At 34.6% G+C, this 23,605-nt stretch overlaps 1 protein-coding gene across 1 annotated transcript; it reads right to left on the bottom strand.

Moving 5' to 3' along the window:
- Positions 1 to 110: 110 nt before the first annotated feature.
- LOC122042162 (calcium permeable stress-gated cation channel 1-like) lies at positions 111 to 23,216 on the bottom strand. Its single transcript, XM_042602139.1, has 12 exons — positions 22,915 to 23,216; positions 18,845 to 19,183; positions 17,662 to 17,811; positions 14,693 to 14,828; positions 13,148 to 13,249; positions 11,784 to 11,903; positions 11,559 to 11,639; positions 6,740 to 7,080; positions 5,332 to 5,577; positions 3,210 to 3,534; positions 1,317 to 1,550; positions 111 to 512 (listed from the first exon to the last, which is right to left on the bottom strand). The coding sequence occupies exons 2-12, from the start codon at positions 19,156 to 19,158 to the stop codon at positions 255 to 257; spliced, it is 2,307 nt and encodes a 768-aa protein (XP_042458073.1). The 5' UTR covers positions 19,159 to 19,183; positions 22,915 to 23,216; the 3' UTR covers positions 111 to 254.
- Positions 23,217 to 23,605: the final 389 nt, after the last annotated feature.

The raw sequence follows: 23,605 nt of genomic DNA, 5'->3' as shown, positions 1-23,605 counted from the left end.
ATGAACGTTATATAACCAACAAAGCTTAAATGAACAAATTTCCTTCTTTCCTAGGTACAAACTCGAGAGAGCAGACCCCGAACCGATCTAGGAAGTGAAGCTGATCGAGATTGTAAGAGCAGATCGTGAAACATTTTACCCAGGTTCAATCTTTCAACGCAATTACAGACACTTGCTACACACACAGATTATGCACAGATCACTATTTTATAAAAAAACTCTACATATTTCATTGGAAACGATAGTTTTGTAACCTATAGTCGTAATGGGACATCGACATCGGAAGGTGGCGATGATAGGCCATGTTTGCTGGGGATCGGAGTGTTCCTGCGAGACTGGCGCTTAGTTGGAACCAGTACGCTATCACAGTCTTTCTCATCATCGGATGCTAAAATATCTTCATTCTCCTCGTCATCTTTGAACACGGGGTGAAGGTATGCATTTGATAAATATGCTTTCAAGTTTAGGTTCGGCTCCCGGGCATGTTCTAATGTATCTTTCATCATTGCTTCCTGAAAGGAAAATAAACACGAAAATTTCTTGTCAGAACCGTAAAGATTGAGCTGTTAACTGCCTTGTGAATATTGTGATGTTTCTTTCATCACTGAATACTAAACACATGTGAGCAAAACAATAACATTAAAGAATCATATGATATTATAAAACAAAGAAGATTTGTTCGTTTAGTTTCATTTTTCATCAAATTGATATGGTAACACCAGTTGTGACAAGAGAGTTGTCTATATATTAAGAGGGTGGGTATCCACTCCCAAATGACTAAGCATTTGGAATGGACTCCATCTCAATTCAACAGATGCAAGAAAACTTAAAATTGTTGATCATAATTTCATACCCTACCAGTTTTAACTATCGTTTCTTCTTAATGAAGAAAGCAGATCTATATATAGCCCAATGAACGACATGACATTTCTTGAGGAATGCATCTGAAAATCTAAAATGAATTTTCATTAGTTAAAGTCGTCCTTTTTAAGGGTGCATTTTCAGACCCTGCACTTTCCTAGTTTTTTCTTCAGCATGCCTCAGAAAAGCACACTGACCCTTGCTCGGGAAAGCATGGCAAGATTATCCATTATACTATGCAATTTCTCATTTTAATTGAGTGAGCAAGTTAAATTGGTAGGAGGAAATTTAGGTTGGTAAATTTAGTAAGTACAAGTTTTTTTTTTCAGAGCCTTAATCATGATCTGATGAACGATTGAGATCTATAAATGAATACTGCCTGTAAACAATGTAAATTTGCAACAAATATTAATTGAAATGATTCAAGCAATCAAAAAACTGCAGGTAAAAGATACCTGAAGTGGATATCTAACAAAAGCAGGTTCATAACGATTCTTGCAATATCTATGAAACCATATAGTCAAAATAGGAAGCGCAATGAGGAAGGGTGTTGAATCAACAGCTTTCTTTGTACTTAAGAGTCCAAATAGAAGAAGTTGAGATATGATCAGTGCAGTGATAATGCGTCCATGAACATCTGGCCAAAATGCTGCTGCACTCTCATATTCTTGGTTATACACATTAATAATCTATATCACAAGAATAATATACATCAGAATAAATTTAGTGGAGTAATGAGATGGAAAAATTTTGATTGAATAGATACAAAATATGTATTCTAGGAAACAGGAAACCACTAGCTACAGATGTGTAAATTGTAATGCATCATACAAATTGAAGGGACAATTATGGTCTGGTTTTGTAGTTTGTAGCTCGCTCTGTATCAGCACACTGACATGTGTAGTATTTTTCCCCCTTTCATAGTGGCAGGAACCCAATTGAAGTTGACAAGTCAAGTAATTAATTAGAAGCAAGCGCCAAATGATAAATAATAAATAAGCCTCTCTAAGTTATTTGATCTCATGAATACTTAGACAGGGCACTTTATTTATAATGATGCTAAAAAGAGTGTTCGAGGGATAAGAGGAAGGGAAGGTTGCTAAATTATGGTAGAAGCGGGAGTAAAGTGGATCTTGGTCCTGCAGTGCAATATCCTCATAAAATTGGCACAGTGGCTCTTCCATCTTTCCACGAAACTCTCCCTTGGGTGTATTCGAGGCTGCTCTTAGAAAGTGTCCATGACATGCTATGCCTCTCATGGGCAAGCTTGTGGCTCATTGGGTCCAGACTGCTGCCACCCCTAACAGGAGGAAAAATAAGCTTTGATGACTGTTTTTGACATCTGCAAGTTCCAGATATAGCCCATATACATAACCTCTGAGATGCCAACCAGCACAGTTGATAAGGAGGCTAAGAGTTGTTGTCAAGGTCTTGATTTCAAAATCTACCAGCCCACCTATATCTTTGAGTGAAATTTATACTTTTTCTTCAAAAAAAAAAAATCCTACATTTCCAGTAAATGGATATGTAGAAATGGAAAAATGAGGAAAAATATCATTCTCCAACAGCTGGCATTTTACTGGATTTCTGATGCAGTCATGTGCCTAACTGAGAACCAGAACATAAAGAAGTATTTTTGCAATATGCCAGTGGGCTAAAGTACTATCCGAAAGCAATTAAATGAAAATCTAATATATGAAAAAAAAAAGATATAAAATAAGGTAAGATGGTATAGAAACGTTCAAAGGATCAATATAAGTTATAGTTTGACAAGCTCTTTAAAGTGGAAGGTGTGAGTGTAGGAGAAAAACCAAAGAAAAATATAGTGGCAGAGAAAAACCAAAGAAAAATATGGTGTATGTGATTAAAAGATCATAGTGATAAAATGTTGCATAAAGTTCAATGCAGGATAAAGGACATGTTGCTAACTCGAAATATGCAGGCTTAGAAGACTTGATATTGATCGTTGGGCTGCCTCAGTAACATATAACCTTTTGTTATTGTGCCTTGACAGCCTGACATTCCAGGACGAAATCATTTGAGATCTTTGTCTAAATAAAATATTCAATGCATGTTACACCAGTCCCATTTTATCTCATCTCTCTGCTTATATATCCTCATATCCTGATGGAAGTGAAATAACACAATAGACGGCAGCTACCAAGTATATTATCGAAGATGGATAGTGCTACTTCATTGTTAAAGAGAAGATCTCATATCCCAAGTTCATGGGTCTATATATCATTTTGTACGACGGAAAGAAATTAGTAATGAAATTGAACATGATGTAGAGAAAATAACTAGTTAATTGGCATAAACTTAACAGTAATAACTTCACAATTGCTCACCTGGTGACGAAAGACAACATATGCCAGAGCAAAAAATACTAGTATGAATGGAAGTAAGAAAGGTGTGACAGCAGAATAGACAAGACCAAGCAAGAAATACAGCTGTATCTGAGGCTCAGATGTAGAAAACTCAATGCTTCCTGGATCCATTGCTTCTTCTCTGTCCTTTTCTGTCTTTACCAAAAAGAAATTCTTCAAGTGGAAGATTATAAGAGACTTCAATCTAAGAATCTCCCCAGCAATTCCAGCCCAACCATCAGCCATGATAAAAGAGATGAAAAAAGATGCTTTCTGTGGAATGGATACACCTATAGTCTTTGGGATTCTGCATAGCAGAGCATGCTTCAACTTAGGTTCGGAAAAATAAAGATTCAAATCTTCAAAAGTGTCTGATACAACAAGAATTAGTGGATTAAATACCAGCATGGACAGATTTTCAGAATTTTATCAGGTTGACCAATTAATGTCAGTTGTCATGTAGAATGTACATTGCATTCAAGCATAATTTAACATACTTTGATTCAGTGAGACCGAACACTGGAATTGTTAGCAGAAAAAGTCATAATATTGTACACCGCATAGACGTGTAATTCACTATTACAGTATCATCAAAATGTGAAAGCAATAGATGTCCCTTCGTTGATATGCATGCCCAAGAGAGTCATTTCACAATGTGGGGCTAAAAGGTGGAGTTTCTTCTCCTCCCTTCCTCTTTACTCCATCTTAACATACTTCCTCAAACCCAACAAAGTTAAAAGTGATGCTTTTTAGCAAGGAACTGTCTTGTACCATATCAAGCACTAAGGGAGTATAATTCCAACCTCAAATGCCAAGCCAATAAGGTTGGGGTCCTTTTGACAACCAAAAGAGCCTTAATTAGCAATGAAGGACTGTAGAAGGTAGAGTTTCATCCTTTCCTCTCTTCCTCTTTACTCCATATAACACATAATACATACTCATATCAAATACTAGTTGGCAGTTGGATTAATAGTGGGACCAGTTGATGCAACAACACAGGGTACTTGTTGGTCAAAAGGAGAAACAAGAAGAGAAAAATAGGGGCAAATGAAAGGAGTTATGCAGTCGAGAAGAAGAGAAGTGAGGTGCAATCAGCAAAGAAGATTACTACTGAAGAGGCAACAAAGAGAATTATTACTGAATGGCAGAGAATAAACAGAAAGGCAAGCAAGTAAATGAAAACAGATGGAAAGATCAAATCGAGGAAGATAGGAGGCATATAAAAAATATAGATAACTTCAAAAATGGAAATAAAAATCACAAGGCTTTTGACTCATATGACTAGGACACCAGTGTGTAGAATAATTCAAAACCATGCACCAGCAAATAACAGCCCCTGTGATTTGAAGGATTGACCAATGTTTGGGAAAACAATTTGATTGGAGCCATTTCATTCAATTAAATTACTTTTTTATTATATTAACTAAAGCTTTCTTTGAACTCCTCAACCATGCCAACCTTATTTTCTCATGTTATCATATACTGAAATTTCACCTAATTTCTGTTGAATACTAATTTTTCATGTTATCCTTTCTAGTACTATATTCATCTTAGCATTCTCATCTCTACTGTATTATTTATATTTGTAGGTGGCACTTCTTAATAGTCCAACCTGAATCAATTAATATGATGGATCAAACATTTCCCTTCTAGCCAAAAGGGAAGACAACATGAATCTATTAAATATAATGGATCCCACATTTTCCTTTTAGCCAAAGGAGCACATAAAACTCTTCTCTGTTTCAACTATCATTTGTTTCCAATTAATCATATATCCATAAACATTTTCTTATTGAACACTAGATTCAAGGTAACTAGAACTCTTACAAGAATTTCATGTTTGTCTTACTTATTCTCTTGATTGTTTTCTTATTATTGGTCCATGTATTCAATTTTAGTTCTACTTAGCTTGAAACCTAATATTTCTTAAGTTTAGATCAGTATGTTTAGTACCTACTATTTTAGGTTCACCAATAACTTAATGTGCCAGTGGTATGCAACTTTAAAGTGCCGGTTCTATCAATATAAAAAGATATGCAAAAACAAAATATAATTTTACAGAAACATCATTGAATTGGTTTTTAAACACAAGTATAGAACATACTCAGTTGCTGACTGATGAATAAAACTACGCAGTTGTTGCATCGCTGTTCCAGCAATTATGCTCACTAAGAATACGTTCACTATCTGAAAGAGGTAATATTTAGATGCAGAGCGTCTCTGGAGAGAGGACAGGGATACAAGTCCTTCGAACTTTGACATAATCATCAATATTGTTGGCAGAAGTATAAGAAAGATCTTCAGAGCAATTCCTGGGAGAAAGCCTTGGATGAATGATTTGATGAAAGGCCTGTGTAATATCCAACCTGATGTAAGTAGAAACAGAAAAAGCATAGTTTCACCATGAATCTACTCAAGCTACTACCTACTTCATTTAAGTCGTAACTTTTATCTAGGTAAGTATTCTGCACATAAATTTCAATTCATGATAATATTATTGACCAAAATAATATTTAGAGATCCAACAAATAACAACAACTAAGTCTTTATCCTACTATGTAAGGTCGGCTATATAGACCCACCTACGTCATTAGGCTCGATCCCCTACTATGTCCTATCTATATTTAAATGAATTTTATCCAACAAACAACTAGACATAATTTCAAAAAATATATATAACATCAGTGGAGAAGAGGTGGAAATGTCTTTAAGTTCATAGGCATATGTCAAACCTACAAACTGAAAGAACACAAAATTACATGTCCAACTAGTATATTCGAAGTGATTCATAAAGTTCCTTTTTGCGCATCCCAAATAGTCTGAAAAATAATCATCTATGTTAACTATACATTGTTAATATGATGTCCGGCTGAAATGTTAATGTGTATTCTATGCATGCTTGGTGACAGTTTTGATTGATATTCAGTATTAATGAGCAATGACTAAAACCACAATACAAAGACCTCCAACTGAAGTTCTAGAATTTATTATTTCATTCTAGTTTCAGTTTAAGCAATCGCAGATATATATTAGAAATCATAAACGAGGAACTTGTATTTCTAAGTTTTATTCTGTTAACAATGCATTTTAGGAAAAGAAGTTTCATAATTAAGTCTAGAAGCTTGTGGTTCAGAGATTATTATGTTCATATCTCAAACTTAAAATTTCAAATTCAACTAAACTATGACCATCTCCAATTCTTGGAGATCTCCTAATGTGTTTGTTAGGAGGAATATTAGAAATCATAAACAAGGAACTCCATATTCTAATATAGATTATGTTAACGATGAATAAGTCTGGAAGTTTATGGTTTAGAAATTCTAGGTTCATCTCTCAAGCTTAAGTTTCAAATGCTTCAACTAAACTATGATCACCTCCAATTCTTAGAGATCGCCTAATGTATCTGTAGGAGGAATAAGACGGGCTTGGGTTCTTTCATAACTGTGGAGTATGGTGTATAATAAACCCAAAATGACTAAATAGCCTGAAAGCTAAGCAGTAATTGTACTCACACTTCAATTAAAGGCTTCAAAAATGGAGCTACCTTCTCAATACCCTCAATATTTGCGAGGGATTGAACAAATGCAACTGGAATTGTAAAGAAGAATATAAGAAAGAAGAAAGCAACAGCCACTATCAATCGTCTGACTGTAATGGAAACAAAAGGAATGGCTAGGTTATGCCAATAAACATCGCGTGGTTCTGGAGCCCATTCAGTCAACCACAATGTGGGATTTCTAGTTTGTTGTGTCTGTGCACAAACAGCAGCTCCCCATCGTGTTCGGAAGGAAACAAATGCAGCTGGCATGACAAACTTGGGCATCTTTACTATCTTCTCACGTTCAGCAGCTTCCTGAGAATATGAATTTAACAGCAAAAGAGGAAAACTAAATTAAAATGAAAGAGCAGACGTTCTATTGAATTTAATTGGACAACTAAATTCAACAAAAGTCATATAACATATTTTAAGATGATAGAATAGAATCCAACAGCATGCAACATTTGTTAGTTCTCAAAACACAAGAATATCAATCTTATGAATTTCAAGCAATATCAACCATATTGGTCAATACAATTACAAACTAGTATTTTATTGAAGTTTATTAGCTGTATATATATGTGTATATATTAGCTAATATAGCTGTCAATTACATTAATTATAGTTTCCTAAAATAGATTCCTAGTTTTGTATATAAATATGCCTCACTCTTGAATAAAGTTATAAATTCTTTTTATCTCAAACAACATGGTATCAAAGCCTTACAGATTTGAAATTAGGGTTCCACTTCGCTGTAACCTTCGTCAACTCGCCACCCATTAGCAGTTGCGTCTCGATCTTCCTCCTTTCTGGTCAATTCGCTAATTGTGAGGTTCACAACTTCTGGCAGGGACACGAATGTACACGCTGGCGTGTAGGATTGTCCGTTGTCTTGTTGGTTTGAAGCTTCCTTCGGATTCTTCTCTTATTTGACTTACTTTGGATAAAGTCTTATGGCTGAAAATAAGTCTTCCATTGTGATGGATGCGATGCCTCTAATGTCTAAAATCACTGACTATAAGCTAAATGATTCGAACTATTTGGATTGGAGTAAGATTGTTCATCTTTATCTACTAAGTATTGATTAAGATGGTCATTTAATTGATGATCTTCCTAAAGATAATTCGAAGTAAGCATGATTTAGAGAGGATGCTAGTTTGTTCCTTCAAATTCGGAATTGTATTGATAGTGAGATACTTGATTTGATCAATCACTGTGAATTTGTTAAAGAACTAATGGATTATTTGAAATTTTTATACTTTGGAAAAGGGATTCTCTCCCGCGTGTATGAGGTTTGCAAAGCCTCTGATCAATTATTTTATGGCATTCAAGAAGACGTATGAGGAGCTTAATATGCAGTTGCCATTTATCCCTGAAGTGAAGGTTCAACAACACCAACGAGAGCAGATGAATATCACGAGCTTTCTCGTTTGCCTATCTACTTTGAGTCTACTAAGTCACAAGTTTTCTCTAGTTCTAAGATCTCCTCTTTACAAGATGTACTTAGTCGTGTTCTTTGTAAAAGTACTATACCCGTTTTGCTTAGTGGTGCTTTGGTAAGTCGCAATACTAATTATGTGTCTAGGAGATAAACTAGTCACAGTGAAAACAAAGAAGGTGACACACAACACTTTGAAACTCGACCGCGAATTTTGATGGTATTGTGCGCAACTACCGTCGCTACAAAAATCAACAAAAACACTTGGCTCATATTGCGTCTACTAATGATGCCTCTATTAAATCGGTCTTTATCTCTACAGGAGAATTTGTCAAGTTCTCATAATATTAAGAATCGCTCAAGTCTTCATCTTCCTCAGTCACTACTATTGCTGATTTAGGTAAACATATCTTCTTTCCTCATCCTCCAAATGCGTCATTGATTCTAGTGCCATGAATCGTATGAGAGGTAATCCTACACTCTTTTCTACTTTTCAATCTAAAGCTAACACTCCTACCGTTTCTTTAACTAATGGGTCTCCATCGTGTGTTCGTGGGTCTGGCATTATCAATCCTACCCTTTTGCTTCCTCTTTCCTCTGTCTTATATTTACCTAATTTATCCTTTAATTTACTCTCTGTTAGTCAATTAACTCGTAATCTTAAATATTGCATCTCATTTTTTCTTGATCGTTGTTTATTTCAGGATTGTTTGACAAAAAAAAATTATTGGTAAAGGACATGAGTCTGAAGGCCTCTACATTCTTCACGCATCACTCCCAAATTCTTTTCCTGGCTCGAGTGTCACTTCTCCGTTCGAGACTCATTGTAAGTTGGGTCATCCATCTCTCCCTTTGTTCTAGAAGCTTTATCCATAATATAGTAAGGTGTCTTCATTAGATTATGAGTCGTGTTAATTTGCAAAATATCAGCGTTTTAGTTTGATTCCTAGAGTAAATAAACATGCTACTATTCCTTTTGAATTAATTCATTCTGATATTTAGGGTCCTTGTCATATTTTGTCTAAACCTGGATTTAGGTATTTTGTTGCTTTTGTGAATAATTATTCTTTTGTAACTTGGTTATATTTAATAAAAAGTCGCTCTGAGTGATTTTTTTTTGTTTTGTGCATTTTGGCCTTTAAAACTCAGTTTAATATATTCATTGTACTTTGCGAAGTAATAATGCCAAAGAATACGCGTCTAATTTATTCCAATCTTATATGGGTCATAATAACATATTTCATGAAACCTCTTGTGTTAATACTTCATCCCAAAATGGTATGGCAGAATGTAAAAATAGACATTTTAAAATTGCACGGGCCCTTTTATTTTAAATGAATGTTCTTGAACCCTTTTTGGTTGATGCAGTTTCTACAGCATTTCTCATTAACCGCATGTCATCCTCTATTCTTCATGATGAGATCCCTTCCAAAATCTTTTTTTCCCAATAAGTCGTCGTTTCTTGTTAACCCTATGATATTTAGTAGCACTTGTTTTCTTCGGGATGTTCGTCCACATGTGACTAAATTAGATCCTAAGTTTTTGAAGTGTATCTTCCTTGGTTATTCTCGAGGTTATAGATGTTATTGTCCCAATATTAACAAATATATTGTCTCAATTAATTTTATCTTCATGGAAGACACCTTATTTCTTGTCCTCACCTAGTCTGATTCGTTAAAAGAAGGATGATGATTTGTTGGTGTATTCTATCACATCCCCTGCATCCATCCTATTAAGCCTCCTATTATTCAAGTCTACTCCCGTCAACCTCTTGATTCATGTCCTGCACCTACTCCTTCGTCATCAAATCCATTCCCGAGCGATGATCTTCCTGTTGCATTACGAAAAGGTAAACATCAATATTTATCCTACTTCTTTTGCTTCTTATAAAAGCTTATAGTCTTCCACTTATTCTTTTATTGCTTCACTTAATTCTATCTCTATTCCTAAAACTGTTCATGAGGCAATATCTCATCCTGGTTAGAAAGATGCAATGATAGAAGAGATGAATCCTACAACAACAAAAGTGAGAGAGAATCCATGAATGGATTGCTAAGGTCAAGTTTAGTCAAGGATTTGGGGACGTTGAGAAAATTTGGATCGTATCTGCCCACAGAAAGGCAACGTGAGTCCGATTCCCCTGCCCACAGAGAGGCACATGAATCAGTTATGTATCATACTCTCCAGTTTGTCTGTCTGACAGTTGGATTTTCTCGACTCCAGACTATACATGACCTATTTATGGAGCTCAAATCAGAGTGGTGGAATGACCCATGTAACTATCAGTCTGCTGAGTGCCAACAGCAGGTTGGAAAATGTGAGGAAGCATTAGAACATCGGGTTATTGTCAGGAGGTCTTGGTGACTTCAGTTATGCAAAAGGTAATCTGGGAAATGTGGAAGAAATTGCTTACTGATTTCCTTGAACCGATCTCCACATGATTGTATGTGATTGGTCTGGCTCTAAGCAACATCTACCAAGGTTCGAAATCTTGAGCCGTGTCAAAGTTTCGGTCTTCGACTTTTGGTATTGTGCCGACGTTCCAATGCACGGTGCCGACGGTGAATTGGAGGATGAAGGAGATAGAAGATGAAACAGAATGAGAGATTATTGTTCCAAATATCGAGTTTTGGTAACTTATCAAAATCATACGTTGTGAATGTTTTGTCCGGCATGGTATGAGATTCCAAACCATGGGATCTATAAACCACATCTCATTATCTGCACCCTTAAGTGTTTCCTCCCGCTACTTGCGGTTTGTAAAGCTTCTAAGATAATTGATAAATAAAATTTCATCTGCAATGGTACAAATGAATTCTCCTCTTTCTTCCTCCACATTTTTCTTCTTTTTCCTATCTCTAGCCAATCAAAGTCAGCAGCTAAAGTAGGCCACCAAATCACCAATAGCATTTTCAGTGTGTTCATGACACTCTTAACATGTCTACTTGCAGGGGACTAAGACCTTCAAAGTCAGCAGATCAGGGATTCTACCAATAGTATTGTAACTGTGTTTAATTGCACCCTGACATGTCTACCTATCAGGACTAAGACCTAAACATGGCAAGGTTGCAACCCTCAAGATAAACACCACAAGACCACTGCAGTTGTTGATAAGGGACTGTGTGCAGAGCACCTTAGCTTCAAGATAGAGTATGAATTTGGATAAACATTTACATTCAACTGAAGTATGGAATGATCAATATGACAATATTTAGACTAAAGCAACCAGACATCTTATTACTCAGTATCTAAAAATTAGGAGAAAAATCCTAGTTACAGTAAGATATCATTATTAAGCAAAAGTACTATAATAAAAGAGAAGCATCCAATAAAGAATCCAATGAATATCACTTACTTTGTCAGAGAGCTTATCGATCTTAGATGTGTAATATTCAATTGCATCCACCTTGTCACCCCACAGTCCCAGAAAACCAGTCTGTTAAAATGAGAACAAATACAGTGTCATGGATCCAATAACTTCTGGATGCATGTGTTTATACAGACGCAGCTAAAATTAAAAAAAAAAAAAAAAATCAGAATTCATTCAAAAGAAAAGGAGTGAAACCATCCTTCCAATAACCTTGCAAGTAGGCCTTTGTGATGGATTGCGTTCATATCTCAATTGATAGAAGTCTAGCCAGTTAACCATTTGTTTCTTCTCTTCAACCAGCTTAGCAAGGGTATTTGCATTATACACAACCTATACAAACAATAAGATAGAAAGTTTAAAACTTTTTTCACAACGAGATAGTTTCATGTAATTCTTTTATCAATCATATGGTATATACACTCATCTTCTCTTGACCATATTTGTATCACTGCACTTCTGTAGATTTCTAATGAGCCCAGTGAACCAAAGTCAATATCTTCATACTTAGTGCTAAATTTAAGTGGAAGTGGAATGTGATACTTCTAGTCACAAGATGAATCCACAATTAGTGTATTCACTGGGGTATTCTAGGCTGAAATATTTAGATCCAAAAATCTGGTATTTTGACTTTTGTTGGTCCTCTAGGCGTTCATTATACATCTTATTAATCAGTATAAAAGTCAAAATTAGCAACAATTTATATGAGCAGAAAGGAATTAAATGAACTCATGCATGCATGCACTCCCCTCAAGTAATTATTTTCAGGTCCCTTTTTTTTCACTTTGTGGCGACATATGATAGGATTTCACTTATCCAACTAATTTACAAATTAATTGGCATATGTTAACCATACAACAATGAGGAGAAAGCCAAGGGCAAAAGATGTTGAGATTCAAGAAAACAAAATCTCTGAATAAGAAAACGAGAATGATTACCAATTTTTGGCAAAAGAATAATTATCTCTCTGATATCACCATGAAATAACACATTAAATTTATGCTTAGATTCCTGTTAATCCAGATAGCTGATATGCCACACGAAATGCACATTTCATCAAAATTTGGACTTTCTAAATGTAGCGATTATTTTCAGAAAACACAGCTAATGAATGTAGTTTGAATTGATTCTATCATCACTATACAAAGCTCCTATACATAATCTAGAGCTACCCAATCAACAGGATTTAACAGTTTAAAGGAAATGCGACCTCAAAGATCATTCAACCAAACACATCAAATGATCAAAGCTATAATTCACGCAATACACAATCTTTTGAGCATCCATGATGATGATTAAAGCACCAACTCAAAATCTGCAAAACCATAGGTGCACTTCCTAGTTCTAAATTATGGATCAATGACTCAAATACAACAGCAGCACCGGTTATGAAAGTTGCCTATAGACATGTAATGGCCAAACCCGAATCTCTTTATTAACTCATACCAAACACTTTAAGCATCAAATTGCATCAAACACTTTAAGGCATATGCAGATATTAGTTACATAAAGCTATGCACTACATCATGATGATGGTGCTCATCCATATTCAACAAGCTCAGTTGTGTTAGGAATACCTGATGGGTTAAATAGTGATCACGATGATTGACAAGGAAAAAATGTTCAACAAGCTCATCAACTGACTCATCTGGATCAGGTGGCACATTACGAACGAGGACCTGAAATGTTTAATTCCAAAGTCAATTTCCAAGTAGGAGAAGAAAACAAGGGAACTCACACTAGTGAAATTTTTATCTTTTGGTCTCAACCATCAATATTTTTAAATGTTACTGCAGCACTCCGAAATATATAAATATATAGGTCGAGTATGTACACAAATAAGCGCTCATGATCAATGGCAAAGTTACGTAGTACCACAAATAATGATACATTTACTAAGTCACTGCACATGGCTAAATCAACTTAATATTTAATGCACTCGAGTTACTCCCATAATATGTTAAACCAACATGAATGACCATCAACTTTTTCTGGTAACAATTTTTTTAAAACTGGATTGGTCAACGAGTTAACTAGAAAACTAATTGTCAATCAAGACTGGTTGAAACAATATAAAACATCCAGATGAAATGGATTTGTTACCCATTCAACCAGGAAATAATTAGAAAACATCCAGTTGAAATGGATTTGTGACCCATTCAACCAGGAATCATTAAAAAAGCATCCAGATGAAATCGATGACTGACACATTCAACCAGGAAATCATGTCCCAGGGGAGTTCATGGTCAAACCCTTCAGTCAGATTTCAAAACACAATAAAAAAAACCTTGACGTGTTGCTAGAGATTGAATGAACTTCAGAAATGCAGAACCCCATTTAAACATGAAAAAAGGACAAATTAGATAATGATGAAATAGGATTTGTTACCCATTCAACCAGGAAATAATTAGAAAACATCCAGATGAAATGGATTTGTGACCCATTCAACCAGGACAATCATTAAAAAAGCATCCAGATGAAATCGATGAGTGACACATTCAACCAGGAAATCATGACCCAGGGAGTTCATGGTTAAACCCTTTAGTCAGATTTCAAAACACAATAAAAAAAACCTTGACGTGTTGCTAGAGATTGAATGAACTTCAGAAATGCAGAACCCCATTTAAACATGAAAAAAAGACAAATTAGATAATGATGAAATGGATTTGTTACCCATTCAACCAGGAAATAATTAGAAAACATCCACTTGAAATGGATTTGTGACCCATTCAACCAGGAAAATCATTAAAAAAGCATCCAGATGAAATCAATGAGTGACATATTCAACCAGGAAATCATGACCTAGGGAGTTCATGGTTAAACCCTTCAGTCAGATTTCAAAACACAATAAAAAAAACCTTGACGTGTTGCTAGAGATTGAATGAACTTCAGAAATGCAGAACCCCATTTAAACATGAAAAAAAAGACAAATTAGATCATGAAGAATATTGGCCAACAGAACTAAGAATTTCTGCTAATGATAATTAAGAGACGCCAAGTGATTAGTCATCAATGACTAGCTAATAGCAAAAACAGAGACAAAATGAGAATTTTCTCTAAGATATCAGTACTCAAGAAAATTGTGTGGCAAAGCAATTTGAAGAGATCTTGAATGTGCTTACAGTGAACTGATCAGGACGGCGTTTCACTGACGCAAGAAAATGTAACCTCATTGATGCAACAATGTCATACTCCTTATTCAAAACATAGCATGTCCAAAACGTAAAGGCATATGCCATAACCACATGGGCCCAAAACCTGTAGCAAAAATGTGCATGTTGAAGACAAAATGATATTGTCAACCAAAGGCAAACATAAACTCAAAGATGAGTCAAACAAAAAACTGGCAGTTTCTACAAGCAAAACATGCATTGTAAAGTAATCAAGAGAAAAGAAATAAAGGTATATCTTTGTGATAACAATAGAAAGATGGATGTTTGATTTGCGACTAATTGTAAATAAATACAAACAGTTGACAGAGCGCATGATGTAATTCTACCAGCTTCAAGATAGAGCTTTCATTGGAAGCTGATTTGCCAAAAAGCTGATCCGGCTTGTCATCAAGGCCATAGTTTTCGAAGGGTACAAACAACATTTCTTTCATATCTCAAATTTGTGACTAACATAATGTGCTGAAATTGGCAGGCATTTCTTACATTTAAATTAGTATCAAGGTATAAAATATGATTTTGTGCATTACTTTCATGCTAAATTCGGGTGCCCTAATGGGAATAGTATGCTTCCGTCATCGTATTGTGCCGACACTTGCACAATTTGACATGCATTGGGCATGCTCAGACACACTTCGGCACACATTAAAGTATATTGAGATGAATTTAGATGAGTTTTCCTAGTTTATTTCCTCCTAAAACTAAGATTACAACAACTAATAATTGTACCCAATACTCATCATGCTTCAACATGTATTAAAGAGTGGTGAGATGATTTAGACAAGTTCTACTCATATGATCTTTTCTACTTTTTAATAAGATTATCAATAAGATAGCTAAACTAAAAATAATTTGTTCTCTTTTTTTGATTTGATGAGCGTAGAGATGAAAATATAAAAGTTTTCCTACTATAATCTTTTAAATAAACATAATACAAAAAACTAAAAAATGTTATTTGAATTCATCTTGACACATGTCGAAGTATATCAAGCCACGGCAAGATACAGTGCGCATCAACACAACTGACATGGACTACACAAACTACTAGGTCAATAGGGTGACGTTTGGTTTATGGGTTTGGGAATGAGGGAATGGATTCATTCCCAAACCTTATGTTTGGTTGATGGGAATGGAATCAAGATTTTGGAATGAAACTCAAAAATTTGGGTATGGATGAAACTCACCCCCTCCCTTGGGTTTTGATGAAATAGGAATGTGAATTAAGTTTTAGACAAAAATACCCTTAATATATTTGTTCAATTTTTTTTTTATTTCACACTCTCTCTCCTTATTTTATCATCACACTTTCTCTCTCAACATACTTTCTCTCTCCTCATTCTCTCTCATCACACATTCTCTTCCCTTTTCTCTCTATATTCTCTCCCATCATACACTCTCTCTCCTCATTTTCTTCCATCACACTTTCTCTCCCATTACACTCTTCTTATTTTTTCATCACACTTTCTCTCTCCTCAATCTCTCTTAGCATACTCTCTCTCCTCATTTTCTCTCATCACTCTTTATTCTCTCTCATCACATTCTCTCTCTTTATTTTCTCTAATCACACTTTCTCTCTCAGCACACTTTCACTCTCATCATACTTTCTCTCTCCTTAGTCTCTCATTTTCTCTCGTCACATTTTCTCTCTCTTCATTTTTCCCATCACTCTTTCTCTCTCAACTCACTTTCTCTCTTTTCACTTTTTCATTTTCTCTCATAATACTTTCTCTTTCTTCATTTTTTCCATCTCTATTTCTCTCTCAGCATACTTTCTCTCTCCTCTCTCCTCAGTTTCTCATTTTTCTCTCATCACATTTTCTCTCTCTTTATTTTTCCAATCACTCTTTCTCTCTCAACCCACTTTCTCTCTCATCATACTTTCTCTCTTATCGCACTCTCTCTCCTCACTCTTCATTTTCTCTCATAATACTTTCTCTTTCTTCATTTTTTTCCCATCACTCTTTCTCTCTCAGCACGTCTTCTCTCTCATCATACTTTTTCTCTTTTCAATCTCTCCTATTATGCACTCTCTCCTCATTTTCTCTCATCATACTTTCTCTCTCATCACACTTTCTCTCTCATCACTTTCTCTCATCATATGTTTCTCTCACATTCAACTCTCTCCCATCTAATTTTTTCTCTTATTTTCCTGTAAGGATAAAAAAGAAAATTTAGGTTCATTCCAATTGAAAATATTTAACTAACCAAACATCATTTTTAAGAATGATACCTAAGCTCATACCCATTCTCATTCCATAATACTATGATACCCATTCCGATTCCGATTCCGATTCCTAGGAGAGAACCAAACGCCCCCTAGGTATCGAATTTAATAATCTGTCAACGCAGTGCATTTCCACTGTGCCCTAGCACGACATGAGATTTTAAACAATATTAGTATTATGATTATATAATTAAATTGTCAACATTATGATATGGAACCACACAAGCTTTCATATCATAGGAACTCTATGGGAGGAGTGGAGTCTAATTGATGAGCCAGTTACCTTTTATACTCCTTGAAAGTTATTCACCATCTTTGCAAACCTTTGGTTTCTGTGATATCTTCAAAAATAATGTTCTATTATGCACACGTTTCATCAAATGTTCCATTTGGTGGGACTAGACCATTTATTCTAAAGCTCTCCTTCAACGCGAAGCATGGATATCAATAGATATAGTTCAGTCTCACCAAAAGAAAGTCTCATCAAAAGAAAAGCTAGTCTTACAGGCATGTTTGATGAAACCTTATGAGGTATGATGATTGGTGTGTGTGTGGGCGCGCGCGCGCAAACTTTCCATTATCCCTTTCTATTGAATTAATTTGTATTTTCCTTTACATTCCTTTAACCAGTCAGATGTAAAACATACATAAACTAGGAAATTTTAACTGATATGTTGATAGAATCATAACTTCTCACCTCTGTGACCCTGTAGAGACATTGGATATTGATAGTTTGTCAATGTCACTGTACTCTAAGCTCTTCGAATCTTCTAGTTCAGTACTAGTCCAGTTTACAGGCACAAGAACACCAAATGCCAGGACTGCAATGGGAATAAAGATTTTAAGTCTGCAAAAAAAAAAAAAAAAAAGGAAAACAGATGAGCACTTGAAAGGTGATTGAAGACAAAAGAAACTAATACATACTATAAGTTGTAAGCAATTGTGTGAAAAATAGTCAAATAATACATCACAAAGCATCAGAAATACAGAAATTTTGAAAATAGGAAAGTTGCCAAAAAATGTGTTTTACACAAGGTAATGTGAAAATCTGAATCATGCAGTCTCATGCAAACCAAACGTCCTAATCTTATGTGCAACAATAATTAATTAAATATCATGATCCAAAATGTGATTCCCTTTGGTAATCTAATGTTCCATGAACAAAATGTCTCCTAGGGTTGGAAGACAATGATGAACCCTGTAGGAATATGATCCATGACGCATGATTGTGACCACACATACCATTTGATGTACTTAAAACCTAGGCCAAAAAAATGCACAAAATAATCTCATGACCTTTCCTAGCAAAAAGAGAAAATAAGATGAGAAAAATTTATATTTTTTTATGCAAAAGAAGACGAAAGTCCTCTTTAAACAATCTCATGACTATTTTTTTTGTGAAAAGTCATTTATATATATAAACAGATTTTTGTTTGCTCAATTTGTTTAATGTTGAAGCTAAGAGGCTCCATGTCCTTTGGTCTCACATGGGCAAATGTGGTGGGACATTATAAATATAAATACAAATTCTTCTTTTTTTCAAAGAGCTCAAGGTCTTGGGACAAGCGGTTAGTCAATCAACAAAAAAAATGGTATCAAAGCAGGGAGAGAGAATAGGGTTCAAATCCTACCTATGTCAGACAAAAGGCCATACTTCTAGGTCACGATGAGCATGATGGGACGTGGTGCATCTTAAAAAAAACTCATAGCACTCACAAGTCACAACTTGATCTCTAATTGATTTAATATATCAACTATAAAATCTGTGTAACATTAGATAGCATATTAATTCACAAGTATCACACCTGATATAACTATATTAGTATTATAATGATAATCAACAATAACAAATGAAATAAATCCAAAACTTAGCTGAATACCCAATCAAGTATATTCGCAAGAAAACAGCAGAGTCAAGTCCTGCATGGTCTATAAGCTCTGGTTCAGGCATCTTGAGAGCGGCAGGTATCCATTCCAGAAATCGCAAGTATGACCTCCAATTGAAGTTGACAAACTTTTGGCCAAATGTTCCAGCATGGGTTGGGCTGCTTCTTGAACCTTTAAGATACCATTTTGAAAAATAAACCCTGTCATTTACTGGCTGGAGCCTTAGAACAGCAAAGGCCACAAGGAATGCAAAGGCGGTTAGCAAGTTAATGGCTGCCGCAAGCCCTATGTCAGCAATTGTGGCCATAACTAACTCTTACGAGACTGAATTCCTGTGAATATATGTCATTTAAAAGTAAATTTAGAAAGCATTTCATTCACTATATATATAAAAAAACTAATGATATATTGATTCAGCCACAAACAATATATAATTTTTCTCCCCTTTCAATAATAAATACTAGGACATTTAGCGTACAAATATTCACATATGATATTTACTATAGCTACTTTAGCATTATAAAATTTGAAAAAATAAACAAAAAGTAACATTCGGTGGATGGTATTTGTGTAACAGTAGGTGTTGCTCCATTGAAAGCTGCATTCTAGTATCGAAATCAGCCTTTTTAATCCAAGATTCCAAGGAGCTACATTGTTGTTCGTCAACCCAAATTAGTACAAGCCCAACACAATGGAGCCGCCTTTTTAACAAGTAAATAGACCAAAATCAAAATAACTAGCCTGATTTAGGATATTTACTTTATTTGCATAAAAGGAAAAGGCAGGAATTATAAATCAACTTCTACAAACAATACATCCAGAAGAATGAACACAAATAAAATCAGATAAAAACAAGCAGAGTTAATAAATGGCAATAGTTTTATCCAGAGATAATGCACTGCAAGTATAGCCTGCTTCCACAATATTTGACACTAGATAAGTACCAGAGAGAATTATAACCCCACAAATACTGATAATAAATGCAGACCCATTGATACATTTGATGCCAAAGAACTGCGAAGACTTTGTTCGAAACTCCAGACTTTAAAGCCATAAAACCCTGAAAGTACGACACAGATCAGACAGAAAGAGAAGGCTTCACTTGGATAGGTCTCCTTTGCTTGTTAGACTTTGAAAGTAGCTTATGCTTATTAAACAAATTTTGACTCATATTTGATTTCCTGTTAGATATCTTATTATTCCTACTCAGAAACCTTGCGTCTATTAGAAATATTAGTTTACTACTCAATTTGTTTAAGTAGTAAGAGGTCTCTGTTAAACCTAAAAAAATCACCATTGTTTGCTTTCAAGCTATTAATTTCATTAGACACTTTCTTCTCCAAACAACAACATAAAAACGAGAAAAATCAGAAAGGGGAAAAAACATAGAAAGTGATTTGTAAAGCTGCTGTTCTTGAAGTCCGTCCAATAGGTTCTTCAGGATTTGCAGTTGGGCAAGAAATTATGCTAAAAGTTCTTGAATAAAAGACATTTGAAATGGAATCTATCATGTAAATGTCTACTAACAATTGCATTGAGGACCTGAATATTTGTTTGATGACAGACATCAGGACATGGAAGATTTTAAGAACACTTTCTAAATTTCTTCAAACGCAAACACAGAAAAACATCATAAACCTCCAAAACTTATGAGTCATTTTTTGCCAAAATGCTTTTCAGTATAACAAAATGCATAATGAAGACTTATGCTTTCTCATTATTTGCTGGCACAATATGTTAACCTCAGCAATGACTACAAACAAAAGATTTCAGCATCCGTCAAATTCCTATTTCGTATTTGTTTAATAGCTTTGGGTATAACCACGATATCAAGGTTGCTATCTGGACTTAGAATCTTAGAAATGATCCAAATTGACATAATTCCAAATAGAATCTAAATTAGACTAGGATCTTAGATCATATGAACATGCGATGCAATCTAAGTCTACTTGGAATTCTTACAAAGGATCTTTGTCCATTCAGCTATTCATTCTGAATCTTGATATTTATCATAACAAATATTTTTGTCATATTATGTGAAAAAATCTTCCATTATGTAAGATTCTTTTTATCTCCCACGTCGAAGAATCATTTTAATTATTATCATTATCATTCATTTTATAACTATTATTAATCTTATAGAAGTTATTACTTGTTATATAATTATAGAACACTAAGGATTCTATTGTATTTTTATATATCTGCAATTTGTATGATTTTTTTATGGTCATGATATTGGAATGGTAGTGTCCCAACTGTTCATACTAATTCTAAATATATATATTATATAAGTAAATATTAATTAAAGTTTAGGATCTGAAGATCCTCCAATCCGAACCTTTGGACCTTTTCAAGGTTGTCAAGATCAACATCTTCCCTAGAAACGGCAAAGGATTATAAGTTCAGATTATATGAGCATAAGATCATAAATTCAAATAAAGTATTTTTAGAACTATATTTGGCATTTATAATTTCTCATTTCTATTAAGTTTTAGTATATGATAATAATATTATCTACATTTCATTAAAATACAATAAGGCCTAATGAAAATTATTCATAGGGTAGATAAATTTAACAATGGGATATAATTCTTGAAGTGTGATATCTTTATGTAACAAGTAGCAATTATAAGATGAATGATAACTGAACAATAGCTAAACTAAAATATATAAACACTTTTTTTAGTTAGTTAAAAGAATCTCATAATTATTTTTTTTTTAAAAAAAATATGCCACTAAAACATTGCCTAATTTCAGTAAATAGAATTTCTACAAGAAGGTAATTTATTCCATTTAGTTGAGCGTCATCAGAAGTGAGATCCTACAACCGAAAGATGAGAAATCATAGAAGAATTGTAGATTCATAAGATCCTAGGCCAATTTAGATCCTACCTAGATTTAGATTGTTTAGGTCAATTTGAAATCGTACGTTCTAAGGTCCATATCACAATGGTGACTACCATATTGTCGTAACTTTCTATGGTGATAACACATAGTTCTTATCCCTATGCAATGAGCATAGTGCTGAATCACTTACTGGTTGCTGCTAGAACAAAACTATAAATTCTTCCTACAAATCAAAAATTTCTTGAAGGATCTTAACCAAAGACGATCAGCATGAGGCATGCACATGTTCCAGTCAGGAATGTTATCATGAGGCATGAGGTATGTACTCATGTAGACACGTAGGTCTCATCACACTTACAAAACTGCTAAAAGTACCAGATGTCTCATAATTCACACTTCACAACCCCACAATTGACATCAAATGTGCTTTATAAGGAAAAAGATTACGGTCAAAACTTCTGAATTAGTGTTGACAGTTTAAACCTTTCAGTAAGCACTTTGAGCCATAAACTAAATGTAGTCAGGACTCAGGACTGCTGTCACACTAAGTAGTTGTACTTCTCTTGAATTGATTATCCAATCACTAACGGAAAGGGCAATGGTTGAAGAAATTCAATGCTAAATTCAGATTAGGTGAATATTCCTACAAATATGAAGCACTGATGGTGACAGATAATTCACAAATATCAGTCTTTCCAATATGACACGAAACAGTGTCTCTCATGTGCATTATCTCTTGCTGTACTTCATGTATTCTTCATGTGTGAATACAGGTAAGCATAGACTCACAGAAACTATTCTTAGTCATTCACTCAGACAAATTCTAACTCCGAGAACGAAAATTGAGAGTCAATTTTCAAAACCTAAACCAATCACCAAATAGTATGTCTCCCAACAAATAGTCTGTCAACTTTGGCTCCCACTTTCATACAAATTCGTTCTGAAAAATTCCTTCCTCGTGTCCGTAAGAACAAGCCAATTTTTTAGATCTTCTGCACACGTAGGTAACCGAATATTATAAACATATCATTATATCACCCTCAAAGCTATAAACCAAAAAGGAACATCTGCATACTAAAAACATCAAAAACTGGTTTGACTTTTTTTTGTATTTCAATTTTTTTTTTCAAAAATTTGAGGAGGCAAATGGGAAACACTGAAAGATCCACTACAAAAAAAAAAAAAGATGCAGAGAGCGCGTAAAACGGCCGCGTACCCTAGGATCAGTAAATCGGACGCGCAGAACTCAGTTTCCTCTTCCAAACCCGCCGCGATCTGTTCTTCCCCAGCACCAAACCTTTCCTCCTCCTCCAGCAACTCGCCAGAAACTCAAATCCGATCAAGAACAGCGCTTGATGGCGTTCCGTTCGACAAAGAAGAAGAAAATGGGAAATCAGTAAAGTAGAGATCTTCGGGTTCGGAAAGTCGATTTGGTAGCCAGCAGAGAGAGAGGAAACCGAAACAGATATTTAACGCCGTCAATCCATTTGGACTCCCATTTGAACGCTTTTTACTTTCCATTTATTTTATTTATATCGCGTGCAGTGTTAACAATTTATCAATTGCTATTAAATGATCGAGTTGCGTTAAATATACTTTTTTTAAAAAAAAAAGTTAATATTAATTAAATTAACGAGTTTAATGTCGGCAAGAGATATCTGAGTCATTTCCGTGAGGACACGTGGAAAGAGAGTATAAAAGAGCAAAAATAAAAATAACTTTAAAAAAATTAATTCTATTTTATTTTATTTTTTAAAACAAAAAGCACCTCATCCAGCCATTCTCCTAAATAAGCAGATGGTGTGGTAAATAATAGGGTGTTTTTATCATGTGTTTAAAATCTTCGCCGCTCATCTGACTTCCTAACAAGCAGATGATATTTAAACAACTAATGATATTGGTAGGTC

The sequence above is a fragment of the Zingiber officinale genome, chromosome 2A (assembly GCF_018446385.1).
Source record: "Zingiber officinale cultivar Zhangliang chromosome 2A, Zo_v1.1, whole genome shotgun sequence".
Lineage (NCBI taxonomy): Eukaryota > Viridiplantae > Streptophyta > Magnoliopsida > Zingiberales > Zingiberaceae > Zingiber > Zingiber officinale.
Note: the sequence above shows the minus strand (reverse complement) of the source record. Positions and strands in the feature narration are given on the sequence as shown.

What these genes read in the sequence shown, in the direction of transcription:
- LOC122042162 (XM_042602139.1), bottom strand. Translation starts at nt 19,158, where the DNA reads ATGGCCACAATTGCTGACATAGGGCTTGCGGCAGCCATTAACTTGCTA. An exon ending in ATCACTATTTAACCCATCAG is followed by an intron (nt 11,904 to 13,147) that starts GTATTCCTAACA and finishes TTGTTTGTATAG; the next exon opens with GTTGTGTATAATGCAAATAC. An exon ending in ATTCATCAGTCAGCAACTGA is followed by an intron (nt 3,535 to 5,331) that starts GTATGTTCTATA and finishes TCTGCTATGCAG; the next exon opens with AATCCCAAAGACTATAGGTG.